Below are 13,201 nucleotides of genomic sequence, written 5' to 3'. Positions count from 1 at the left end.
CAGAGTTGCCGAGCTCTGCCTTCACCGGAGCAGAGCTGCCGAGCTCTGCCCAGCCCAGAGCAGAGCTGCCGAGCTCTGCCCAGCCCAGAGCAGAGCTGCCGAGCTCAGCTCTGACCAGCCTAGCCAATGGAGAGAAGGCAGATCAGCAAAAAGACGGAATGATGGAGGAAGAAAAGGAGAATAAACTTCACAAGTCTACCACACCTTATCGACCTCCGATCCCTTTTCCGAGCAGATTGAAGAATGAAAAGCTGGATAAACAGTTCGCCGACTTCTACAACATGCTCGCCAAGGTGAACGTGAATCTTTCTCTCCTTGATGTGATCAGAAAAGTCCCAGCGTATGTGAAGTTTTTCAAGGAGTTGGTCTCCAACAAGCGAAAGTTCGGGGACAATGAGAAGATTCTAGTCTCGAAAGTAGCGACCTCAATCATGCAGCAATCCTTACCACCAAAGCAGCGCGATCCAGGTAGCTTTGTGATTAATATTGCTTTGGGAAATGGTAAGGAAGCCACAGGTATGTTAGATATGGGAGCGGGAATTAATTTGATGCCTTACTATATTTTTCAACAATTAGAGTTAGGTAATTTAAAATCCACTCGCATGTGTCTACAACTCGCTGATAGGTCCGTTAGGTACCCCCGTGGGATAGTAGAGGATATTCTGGTTAGAGTCGGGGGTTTGATTGTGCCCGTTGATTTCGTAGTGCTTGAAATTGGGGATGTGCATGAGAATGGTAGAGACCACACTCTACTATTAGGAAGACCCTTTATGGCGACCACCAACACTTTGATTGATGTTAAACATGGAACTATTAAAATGACAGTGTTAGGGGAGTCGGTGTCTTTCTCGGTGCACGAAAATCGCGCAATGCCTTCTACAAATTTCATAAATGAATGTTCATATATAGATGCTATTAATGGCTTGGTTGAGAAGGTGTTTATACAGGAACATGAGTATATGGAAGTTTGCACTGGATCGGCCGACATGGAGGAATTAGCTAGGGAAGCTGAAGAGTTCAGCGCTGCCCAGCCAGCTCTACCACCCTTCAGCGCTGACCAGTCAGCCCTGCCGAGCTCCGTACCCTTCAGCGCTGCCCAGCTAGCTCTACCACCCTTCAGCGCTGACCAGTCAGCTCTGCCACCCTTCAGCGCTGACCAGTCAGCTCTGCCGAGCTCAGCACCCTTCATCGCTGACCAGCCCGCTCTGCCGAGCTCAGCAACCTTCAACGCTTGATGAGCCCAAGTTTGTGCTCTGTTTTTGTGTTTGTTTTAGGTCTAGATCGAGTCTTTTTCCTTGTGTTTGTGTTGTTTGGTCGCCTGGGAGGGCGTAGTTCAGTGGCAGGACCAGCTTGTGGGCAGAAGGTGCTCCAGGGGTCGAAAGTGCTGTCACCTCTCGTGAAAGCGGTATGCGTCGAAAGTAAAGGGGATTTGGAGGCAAAACCATCCCCTATGCCCATAAGTACCGCACGAGAGCTGGTAGGCAAGAGAAGGAAGGCAGGGGAAGAAGACGGAGGCACAACAGGCGGGCGAAGGAGGACTGCAAGTGGGAGTCCGAAAAGGGCGGAAGGCGGCAGCTATCCAAAAGAGACCGATAAGGCCAAACCACCGCCTTATCCAAAAGGAAACACATCTTCATGAAGATTAGGTTTGAAAGAGGATAAGCATCTCCATGCTTGCATGGATCCGGCCGCACCTCATGGGCTGGGCCTTTGTTGCCCTAATGACTCCTATAAATACCCGACGAGCTTCTAAAGCCAAGGGTGCTGAAAAACCGTCCTGTTGTGCAGTGTTTGAGAAGTTGAAGCTAGCCCGGGCTGTGGGCATAATCTAGTACTTTCCGTTTTATGTTTTGCACGGCACTTTTGGCCGTAGGTACTTCTATTTTCCTTTAAGTAATTTCAATTCCAGTTATGTTTTCCATTACATCTTTTGCTTGTGTTATTTACTTTATGGTTGGCTAAGTTTTATATTCTGATTTGGGTAAGATGATCTAAGCATGAACGAATAAACTCGAGAGGTCTAATTTGGGCATAACAACTATATGAGCATATTCCTGATACACTAGGTTTGATTCCAAAAAGGTTGTAACAACTTGGTTAATTAATTGATCACTAGTTAACTAGGAAGTTCTGACCACAAGTAATAATTTGGGCATAAGGCGAGTTGCCATCGACCTCCAAAATAGTACAACTGGTGTTGGAGCCGTGACTGCTGTGAAATATCGGTGTAAGAGTCAAGTGGGTCTATCTAAGTCTTAAAGCATTCTAGGCAAAGCACAACTCGCGATAGGCCATCGCAGAGAGCGTGGATGTTGCCCGGGGTAGTTGATTTCCATTAGCTGACCCTTCTAAGGGATCATAAACCGAAAGGATAGATTGGGCAAGGGGTTTTTGCGTGCGTGACAAGTGACAATAGGGGCGCAATAATTCTTATGCCTATAACCACCGGTATGCGAGTATAGTGATTTATCTTTGCACCAATGATCGAGTGTCTAGTTTATGTTTAGTGATTCAAACCCAAGTCAGGATTGTTTTGTTATTTGATTTATCTACATTGTTATTTCAGTTTTAGTTGGAAACCCCGTTCTGCCCATAAGCACGTTTTGGTCAGATCACTGCAGGATACAAAACCTTTTTAGTGACACCCTTGCGAAAGAAGTTACTGCTCAGTTCCCTGTGGATTCGACTCTGGACTTACCACTAGCTAGTCTAGTTGTGGGCACAGGATATTTTATTTGCACAAGGCTCAAACGACAGCTTCGTCAAATTGGCGCCGTTGCCGAGGAACTGAGAGCGCTAGTAAATTCTTTTGTGATTTTAAGTTTGAGTTTTCCCTTAACGTTTGTGTATGCGTCGTACCAGGAGTGCAGGAAACGAAGATCTTTTGTTCAACGCTGAGATCGAGCGACTTGTCTGACTGAAAAACGCTAACAGACGCAGGGTAGAACAGGAAGCACAGGCAAGAGAAAGACAGTTAGAAGCGGAGAGAGAGATGGCAGAAAATCCGGAACCGCCGAATGACAACACCAACAAAACTCTTCGAGACATGATGTTCCCGAACAACTTGAACCTCCGGCCATCAGCCATAGTACTACCGGAGATCACTGGAAATTGGGAGCTGAAGCATACTCTTATCCAGATTTTGCCCAAGTACAGTGATATGCCTGGAGAGGACCCTCAAATGCATCTCCAAGACTTTGAGATGGCATGTGGAACGGTGCGCACCGCTAGTCAAGCCCTTGGCGAGTACATCCGACTCCTCACTTTTCCGTTCTCTCTATTAGAAGGAGCGAGGGAGTGGTTGTATGATTTGCCCGAAGGAAGCATTCAGACCTGGCAGGAGTTGCAGAGCAAATTTTTGGAAAAATACTTCCCAGCTGCCCGGATCCAAAATTTGAGGACTCGAATAAGCAACATAAAGATGGGATCGGGAGAAGTTCTCTATGAGTACTGGGGAAGGTTCAAGCAGATGTTGGCCAAATGCCCACAACACCAAATACCGGATCATGATCTTATTCGATATTTCGTGGGAGGACTCCGAAGGCAAGATAGGCAATGGTTACACGCTGCATGTGGAGGATCGATCCTAAACAAGTCCGCAGCGGAGGCTTTTAAGCTCATAGCCGATATGGCCGAGGAATCGAGAGATGAGGAAGGGACTATAGTCAGAACTACTCCGGTGCCGGCCCCTTCTGCCCAAGACGACAAGTTGGACAAACTGTGCAACATGTTTGAGAAATTCATGACAAACCAAGGAACCCCCAATCAAGGGAACCCCAACATCCGGAAGCCTGTGAAGGCATGCCAACTTTGCATGGCAAACTCACATGCAACCGACGAATGTCCACAACTTTTCGAAGAGGTAGAACTCAATGCTGTTGGGCAACAGCCAGGAGGAAACAACGGTGGGCAACACCAGAAACCCTTTGAGCCTTATAGGCAACAGTTTAACAATCAAGGGTGGAGACAACATGAGAACCTCAGGTATGGCAACAACAACTTTTTGGGGCCAAACCAAGGGCAGGCGAGTAATCCACCATAATACTCACAACAACCTCAACAGGCAAGAGGGTCCTCCCTATCAGAACACTGCAGGATACAAAACCTGTTTAGTGACACCCTTGCGAAAGAAGTTACTACTCAATTCCCTGTGGATTCGACTCTGGACTTACCACTAGCTAGTCTAGTTGTGGGCACAGGATATTTTATTTGCACAAAGCTCAAACGACAGCTTCGTCAAATTGGCGCCGTTGCCGGGGAACTGAGAGCGCTAGTAAATTCTTTTGTGATTTTAAGTTTCAGTTTTCCCTTAACGTTTCTGTATGCGTCGTACCAGGAGTGCAGGAAACAAAGATCTTTTGTTCAACGCTGAGATCGAGCGACTTGTCCGACTGAACAACGCTAACAGACGCAGGGCAGAACAGGAAGCACAGGCAAGAGAAAGACAGTTAGAAGCGGAGAGAGAGATGGCAGAAAATCCGGAACCACCGAATGACAACACCAACAAAACTCTTCGAGACATGATGTTCCCGAACAACTTGAACCTCCGACCATCAGCCATAGTACTACCGGAGATCACTGGAAATTGGGAGCTGAAGCATACTCTTATCCAGATTTTGCCCAAGTATAGTGATATGCCTGGAGAGGACCCTCAAAGGCATCTCTAAGACTTTGAGATGGCATGTGGAACGGTGCGCACCGCTAGTCAAGCACTTGGCGAGTACATCCGACTCCTCACTTTTCCGTTCTCTCTATTAGAAGGAGCGAGGGAGTGGTTGTATGATTTGCCTGAAGGAAGCATTCGAACCTGGCAGGAGTTGCAGAGCAAATTTTTGGAAAAATACTTCCCAGCTGCCCGGATCCAAAATTTGAGGACTCGAATAAGCAACATAAAGATGGGATCGGGAGAAGTTCTCTATGAGTACTGGGGAAGGTTCAAGCAGATGTTGGCCAAATGCCCACAACACCAAATATCGGATCATGATCTTATTCGGTATTTCGTGGGAGGACTCCGAAGGCAAGATAGGCAATGGTTACACGCTGCATGTGGAGGATCGATCCTAAACAAGTCCGCAGCGGAGGCTTTTAAGCTCATAGCCGATATGGCCGAGGAATCGAGAGATGAGGAAGGAACTATAGTCAGAACTACTTCGGTGCCGACCCTTTCTGCCCAAGACGACAAGTTGGACAAACTGTGCAACATGTTTGAGAAATTCATGACAAACCAAGGAACCCCCAATCAAGGGAACCCCAACATCCGGAAGCCTGTGAAGGCATGCCAACTTTTCATGGCAAACACACATGCAATCGACGAATGTCCACAACTTTTCGAAGAGGAAGAACTCAATGCTGTTGGGCAACAGCCAGGAGGAAACAACGGTGGGCAACACCAGAAACCCTTTGAGCCTTATAGGCAACAGTTTAACAATCAAGGGTGGAGACAACATGAGAACTGTAGGAACCATAGTTTGACGTATGATCCATTTGCCCGTGACCCATTTCGGATGCCAAACAAGTACATACAAAAATCACAAGTGCCTATTGCAAGGGTTCGAAACTTACTTGCAAATTCGACGATCAAAGACTCCAGTGTTGATCTTCCAACTTGTTCCCACGGTAGAGCTCGACGTTGGGTGGCAACGTGCTTCAAGCCCTCTCCCTCAAAGTTGGCGTCTCCTCACTCTCACAATCTTGCTCTCACGTGTGTGATTAATTAATTAGGTTTTAGGGTTGTCTTATAACTTATACTAGGTATTAGACATACCTAAATAATAAGCCCAAAACATAATTAAATCAAACCAAGCCCAAAGGCTTAAGAGAGGAGGGGACGCCCCACTTAAGGAGTTGAACCTTTATTGGGCCAAGCGGGGATCTACTAGCTTGAATAAAGTTTGGCCTCCCAGTGCTCGATTTTCTTATTCAGCCCAGAATAAAATCGAGACACAAGTATTAATTTATTCCACTAGAAAATGAATACTGAATTACCTCTTTATTCTTTAGGTGAGTCGGGGTTAGTATTAGACTTAATTAATCCCCGTGTTTAAGATATCCAATATCCATTAATTAATTAATTTCTCTGACGATCAATTAATTAATTAATTAGTCGTTTAATTATAAACGACATCTCGAGTGCTACCACTTAAACTTATCATCGTATTGGAACTAATTCCACCTGCAGGGTTTAATACGATAAACTTATTAAGTTCCTCGAGAGGATATTATCATCCTGTTATTAGCAGGACACGGTTCCTTATTGCAATATAATCGCATGTCAAATAATAATTGCTATCACCCAAAGTATCGAGTATATTAAGCTTCAAGAGAACTCTCACCCATGATGTCTCTATCTTCCTCAAGATACCCATTCAAGAATGCGGTCTTGACATCCATTTGCCACACCTCTAGGTTCATATGGGCAGCCATGGCCAAGAGAGCTAGAATATACTTAAGCATGGCTACTGGAGAAAAAGTTTCCTCATAATCGATACCAGGTCGTTGAGTATAACCCTTCGCCACTAGTCTCGCTTTGAAGGCCGTAACCTTCCCGTCTGGTCCTCTCTTGCGTTTGTATACCCATTTGCAACCAATGGCCTCACGACCAACAGGTAGCAAACATTTCTCGTATACATCCATGGCAGTTATGGATTCATATTCAGAAACCATACATGCTTCCCATTCAAGAGCATCTGGATCTGCTAGTGCTTCTGAGTAAGTCCAGGGATCTTCCTCGACAAGCCCAACATCAACTGAATCCGTAGATTCATTGACAAACGCATATCGATTGGGCGGTTTGTCCTTTGACGCCCTCTCACTACAACGTGGCACTATTACAGATTTCGTATCGACAGCTTGTGCATTTTCTGATGAGACTTGTGGTACTACATCATGCACAATTGGCTGAGTTGGTTGACTTGTCGAGCCAATGTCTTTGACCTCACCGAGGACGATTTCACTCCTACTTTTGTGATTATTTACATAGTCCTCTTCCAAGAATCTTACGTTAGTGCTAATAACGACTTTCTGATCCTTAGGACAATAAAAATAACCACCTTTCGTTCCTCTAGGATATCCTATAAACAGCTTTACTTCAGTTCTAGGGCTCAACTTATCGGCATCCTTGTTCAGCACGTGTGCTGGACTGCCCCAAATCCGGATGTGGTTAAGAGAAGGCTTGCGCCCTGACCACAGCTCGGACGGGGTCTTTGCAACCGACTTAGAAGGCACTAAGTTAAGAATGTAACCAGCTGTTTCTAAGGCATATCCCCAGAACGAAACAGGTAAAGTAGCGAAACTCATCATCGAACGAACCATTTCTAGAAGAGTCCTATTTCTTCTCTCTGCTACACCATTCTGTTGGGGTGTACCTGGTGTAGTCAACTGAGATGTAATCCCAGATTCTAACAAGTATGCTCTAAACTCGTTACTGAGGTATTCGCCACCGCGGTCAGATCGCAGTGACTTGATACTTTTACCATGTCGCTTCTCTACTTCCGCCTTGAATGTTTGAAACTTGTCAAAACATTCAGACTTGTAGCGCAACAAGTAAATGTATCCATACCTTGAGTAATCGTCAATGAAAGTGACAAAATACTCGTACCCTCCACGAGCTTGAGTGGACATAGGTCCGTACAAGTCAGAATGAACCAGTTCCAACACTTTTTGGCCCTATACCCCTTTGCCTTGAAAGGCCGAGTCGTCATCTTTCCCTCTATGTAGGATTCGCAGACTGGGATTGGTTCTACTTGGAGAGACTCCAAGATACCATCGGAAACCAGTCTTTGGATCCTCCTTAGATTGATGTGACCCAATCTTAGGTGCCAAAGAAGAGTTTGGTTCTCCAGAGAAGAAGCCTTTCTCTTCTTTTGGTTTGTAGTCAAAGTATAAGCAGATGAAGAATAATCGAATGGACATGAAAAAGTATAAAGAGAATCAGCTGCACTTCTAAATAAAACTTGACCATCTTTAATGAATACTGCACTGTCTTCTAAAAGAACAAAATATCCATATTTTCGTAATTGAATGGTAGAAATCAAGTTTTTCCAAAAACCCGGAACATAGAGTACATCTCTCAAAACTAAAACATGTCCATCAATCAATAAATTCACATCTCCAATTGAAACAACAGGTAAGCTTGCTTCATTTCCCATGGAGAGTGCCAGCTCGCCTCCACTAAACTCCCTTGTCCGCAGGAACCCTTGCAAGGTGTAACAAACATGGTCAGTTGCACCCGAGTCAACAACCCATTGATGGGAAGATCTCGAAACTGAATATGTTTCCGTTACAAGAGCAGTAGAAATACCTTGAGCTTTTTTCATCATGGGACAGTCAGACTTCCAATGTCCTACTTGTTGACACTTGAAGCATTTCCCTTTCCCCTTTGGCTTGCCAACGCCTCCGGTCGGGCCTAGCTTCTTCTTGCTCCCACCTTTTGCTTGGCTTTTATTGCCATGGGCCCCTTTCTTCTTCCTACCTTTCGGTGGAAAACTGGGTCCTGTGGCAGTGGCCAAAGCCTGTGGACTCTTTCCCATGACCCCCTCGGCCGCTACCAACTCATTAAGCAGTTCATTTAGAGTGAACTTTTTCTTGCCCATGACGGCATTGAGACGAAAGTTTTCGTAGGATTTGGGCAGAGTGTGGAGAACCATGTCTACCTTAGTAGCATCCTCGATTCCTCCACCGAGCACGTCCAGCTCATTGAAATGATTAATCATTCCAAGCACGTGCTCGCGCACAGACGAACCTTCCGTCATCTTTGAAGACATGAGTTTCCTCATGAGTTCAAAATGGACTGATCGGTCCGATTCCCCCAAAGAGCTCCTCGAGGTTCCTCATAATTGTAGCCGCAGTCTCCAACGACTGATTTTGCAGCTGCAACGCAGAAGACATAGTGGTCATAATATAAGCTTTCGCCATATTATTTGCCCTATGCCACCGCTTATGGGCCTCCCTTTGCTCTTCAGAAGACCGAGTATGAAGGTTCGCGGGAGCGGGAGTAGTAAGCACAAACTTATACTCCTCCGCATCTAGGACAAATCCCAGATTACGCTTCCATTCTGAAAAATTCGGACCAGTAAGCGGCTTAGCAGATAAAATATTCAAAAGCGGGGTAACAGTCATATCTGAAATATAAACAAACAAGCGCACATTAGAAAAACACGTTATTGCATAAAGATTCGTAGCAATAATATTGTAACCTTTGATAAAATAATATTATTGAAACCTCCGTTAGCCCAATCGAATTACACGCAAGCCACGTTCGTGTGGACGTTTACATGCTCTTCGTTTGACCAGACACCCAGTCTTCAGTCTCATTCCATTGCCAACTTATCCTTATGACAAAATGGAACCAATAAACGGACCTTGACTAGACCACGCAATTTCAAGAAGGGACTCCGTTGGGGAGTTGTACTTGAAATAAACGCCTAAGCTATGACCACAGTTTAGTCAACTTTATGACTATCTTTTATTTTAACCCCTCCTAGAATAATCCATGAAAAACTAACCCGTGCAAGCCACGTTCGTGTGGACGTTTACACGAGAAGCTCCCACTATTCTCAAGGTTAAAATAATTAATTTTAATCCTTTCCAGAATAACTCGCAGAAATTAATACATGCAAGTCACGATCGTGTGAACTTTTACATGCAAAGCTCCCACTTATTCACAAGATTAAAATATTTTTAATTTAGAAGTTTAACCGACTAAAGCTGCAAATTAATAACGAGTGCAAGCCACGTTCGTGTGGACGTTTACACCAATTATCAATTTACTTTGTCTTAAACCAACTGTGGAGGTCTATATCAATTTTATTTAAAAAATTGAATTTTCCGCTTAGTCTTTTACTTCAAAAGGTTTACAGGTTAAATCACGTTGACACGGAAAACCTAAGCATGCATTTCTAGAACACATGTAATAAAACATGCTCGCTTGAAATTAAAAACGTGCTTAGTGAAAACGTGATAGAACCTAGCTTGATATTCTATGCGCATTTACATTCACATAAAGCAAATAAAATCATGCTAAAAACACCTTAACGATGATTAAATCCACGACATGCTTACGACAATAAAAATGTAAAAGGTGTCGTCGTGTCGTAGAAATTGGAACCTGTTCGTCCCTGCCTACTTTATTACAAAGGGAAAACTAATCTATTACAAAAGTCTTCGTCTTTAGGCAATCCTCATCGTCTTCCACAAAGCTTCCCACTAAGAATCAGGTACACGGTAGATCTGCGCAGCCCAAGGCAGAGCAGAGCAGCTCAAGGCAGAGCAGAGCTACCCGAGGCAGAGCAGAGCTGCCCAGCCAGAGCAGAGCTCGAGGCCAGAGCAGAGCTCAATGCCAGAGCAGAGCTCAGTGCCAGAGCAGATCTCAGCGCCAGAGCAGAGCTCATCGCCAGAGCAGAGCTCAGCGCCAGAGCAGAGCTCATCGCCAGAGCACCCTTTCAACATACCAGAACCCTAGTACACCCTAGGGTTCCGCCAAAACAGGGCTGCACAGCAGCATCAACGCCGAAGTGGACGCTGCTTTGGCCACCATAGTCATCGCGCCTCATCCACCCATTGATCCGATCAGTGATGAGTTAGATCTGAACACCATAGACGTTGGAGTTAGAACTCCAGTGAATCGGATTCCGTTCATCCCATATCCTCACCATGATCAAACCTCAGTAGATGGAGAAGGCGCAAATTAACTACAGCCATCTACACATCAGCACCATTCCTTCTCCGCCAAACCACGACCCGTACAAAACAGAATACAGCAAAGTACGAATACAGCGGAAAAAGCTACACTAACCACAGATTTTCTCGTGGTAAAAACAGCCAAAAATGGCAGAACATAAAATGGAAGAGCAGCCACGATAAGACGACAAAACAGGATAACATCAACGTAAAACCCTAGTGATATTACTACTCATTTATCCGGTAGAGCCGAAATCCTGGAACCACGGCTCTGATACCAATTGTAGGAACCATAGTTTGACGTATGATCCATTTGCCCGTGACCCATTCCGGATGCCAAACAAGTACATACAAAAATCACAAGTGCCTATTGCAAGGGTTCGAAACTTACTTGCAAATTCGACGATCAAAGACTCCAGTGTTGATCTTCCAACTTGTTCCCACGGTAGAGCTCGACGTTGGGTGGCAACGTGCTTCAAGCCCTCTCCCTCAAAGTTGGCGTCTCCTTACTCTCACAATCTTGCTCTCACGTGTGTGATAAATTAATTAGGTTTAGGGTTGTCTTATTACTTATACTAGGTATTAGACATACCTAAATAATAAGCCCAAAACATAATTAAATCAAACCAAGCCCAAAGGCTTAAGAGAGGAGGGGACGCCCCACTTAAGGAGTTGAACCTTTATTGGGCCAAGCGGGGATCTACTAGCTTGAATAAAGTTTGGCCTCCCAGTGCTCGATTTTCTTATTCAGCCCAGAATAAAATCGAGACACAAGTATTAATTTATTCCACTAGAAAATTAATACTGAATTACCTCTTTATTCTTTAGGTGAGTCGGGGCTAGTATTAGACTTAATTAATCCCCGTGTTTAAGATATCCAGTATCCATTAATTAATTAATTTCTCTGACGATCAATTAATTAATTAATTAGTCGTTTAATTATAAACGACATCTCGAGTGCTACCACTTAAACTTATCATCGTATTGGAACTAATTCCACCTGCAGGGTTTAATACGATAAACTTATTAAGTTCCTCGAGAGGATATTATCATCCTGTTATTAGCAGGACACGGTTCCTTATTGCAATATAATCGCATGTCAAATAATAATTGCTATCACCCAAAGTATCGAGTATATTGAGCTTCAAGAGAACTCTCACCCATGATAAATCAAAGCAATAGTCAATCTATTATTCACAGAGATTAATCCAACTAAGGTTAAGACTATTTAAGTCGCCGAGATCTTGATTCTTAATTAGTCAGAATATAAGAATTCATCTCACTGTGATCCTGTTCAATACACGAAGGTACTAGCATAAATAAATAGCCAAGACAAACTATTTATCCATTTATGCTACAATCTAAACCAGCAACTCGCCATAGTTGCCTCGATTGTGAACTCAATTTATATCTCAACTTTTTCCAATTATATGATCTTCTGTGATCTACAACACACCATATAATCTATAGTATGAGATAAATTGGACTATAAAAGGATTATGCAATAACAATATTTCAGATAGAAGAATCACAATGAACAAAGGAATCAATGTATACAAGCATAAAGTCTTGCTTTCAGCATACAACCCTTCAAGAACCTCAGGTATGGCAACAACAACTTTTTGGGGCCAAACCAAGGGCAGGCGAGTAATCCACCACAATACTCACAACAACCTCAACAGGTAAGAGGGTCCTCCCTATCAGAACACTGCAGGATACAAAACCTTTTTAGTGACACCCTTGCGAAAGAAGTTACTGCTCAGTTCCCTGTGGATTCGACTCTGGACTTACCACTAGCTAGTCTAGTTGTGGGCACATGTCGCAGCCCACCGCCTAGCCAGTGATAGCGTAGACCGGGTATCGATACGACTAAAAATAAATGAAGGAAACAAGGCTAGAAAACTAATCTCGTCTTTAAGCGGAAGCAAGAACAACTCAAAAACTCTAGCATAAAAACATTCTTTCAAGATTATAAACATCGGCAATTCTATAAAAGTCAAGCATCGGAGTTTTGTTAAAATCTACAACGGTCGTAGTTCAATGTGTACAAGGATTCAATACGTACAGAGTTACACAACAAAAGGTGATCAAACTATATGTATGAAGACATATAGCTGGGAGTGCATTCCTTAAGTAAGTCTAGCACAACTCAAAACATAAAGCTGCCACCGACGTGAGAGTGTGACAAAAGGGCATCATCCGAAACAACACTCCCCGCCAACACCACGCCATCCTCCGTCCATGCTTAACCTGCACATTTAGAAATATATGCAGGGCGTGAGTATATAATACTCAGTGGGCAGACGTCGAAAGACAAGAAAAGTGCTCTTAGAGCTATATGTTTGAAGCTTGCCATAACATCAGCAATACACAGAAATTTAGTTAACGTCAAAGAAGCTGTGTATGCAGTTTTCATAATCAACATCATAAATAAGTGTCTGCAGACAAATAATCAACTTGTATGTACCGCATCTACAACTCATCATCATAACCAAGGTACTGAGAAGTAAGCCTCCTTCTCAAG

General features: G+C 44.0%; 1 protein-coding gene across 1 annotated transcript; it reads left to right on the top strand.

The window, feature by feature from the left end:
* The first annotated feature begins 2,992 nt into the window (after window positions 1-2,992).
* Window positions 2,993-4,667, top strand: LOC130990689 (uncharacterized). The gene is made up of 2 exons (XM_057914915.1): window positions 2,993-3,984; window positions 4,337-4,667. The coding sequence occupies exons 1-2, from the start codon at window positions 2,993-2,995 to the stop codon at window positions 4,665-4,667; spliced, it is 1,323 nt and encodes a 440-aa protein (XP_057770898.1).
* The last annotated feature ends 8,534 nt before the right edge of the window (window positions 4,668-13,201 follow it).

This window comes from Salvia miltiorrhiza, chromosome 6, assembly GCF_028751815.1.
Source record: "Salvia miltiorrhiza cultivar Shanhuang (shh) chromosome 6, IMPLAD_Smil_shh, whole genome shotgun sequence".
In the NCBI taxonomy this organism is placed as follows: Eukaryota; Viridiplantae; Streptophyta; class Magnoliopsida; order Lamiales; family Lamiaceae; genus Salvia; species Salvia miltiorrhiza.
This window is presented reverse-complemented; position numbering and strand designations above follow the sequence as displayed.

Excerpts from the sequence above, each read along its gene's own strand:
- LOC130990689 (XM_057914915.1), top strand. The coding sequence starts at position 2,993 with ATGGCAGAAAATCCGGAACCGCCGAATGACAACACCAACAAAACTCTT. Across the intron at positions 3,985-4,336 it reads AGACAACATGAGAACCTCAG|GAGTGCAGGAAACAAAGATC; the intron begins GTATGGCAACAA and ends GCGTCGTACCAG.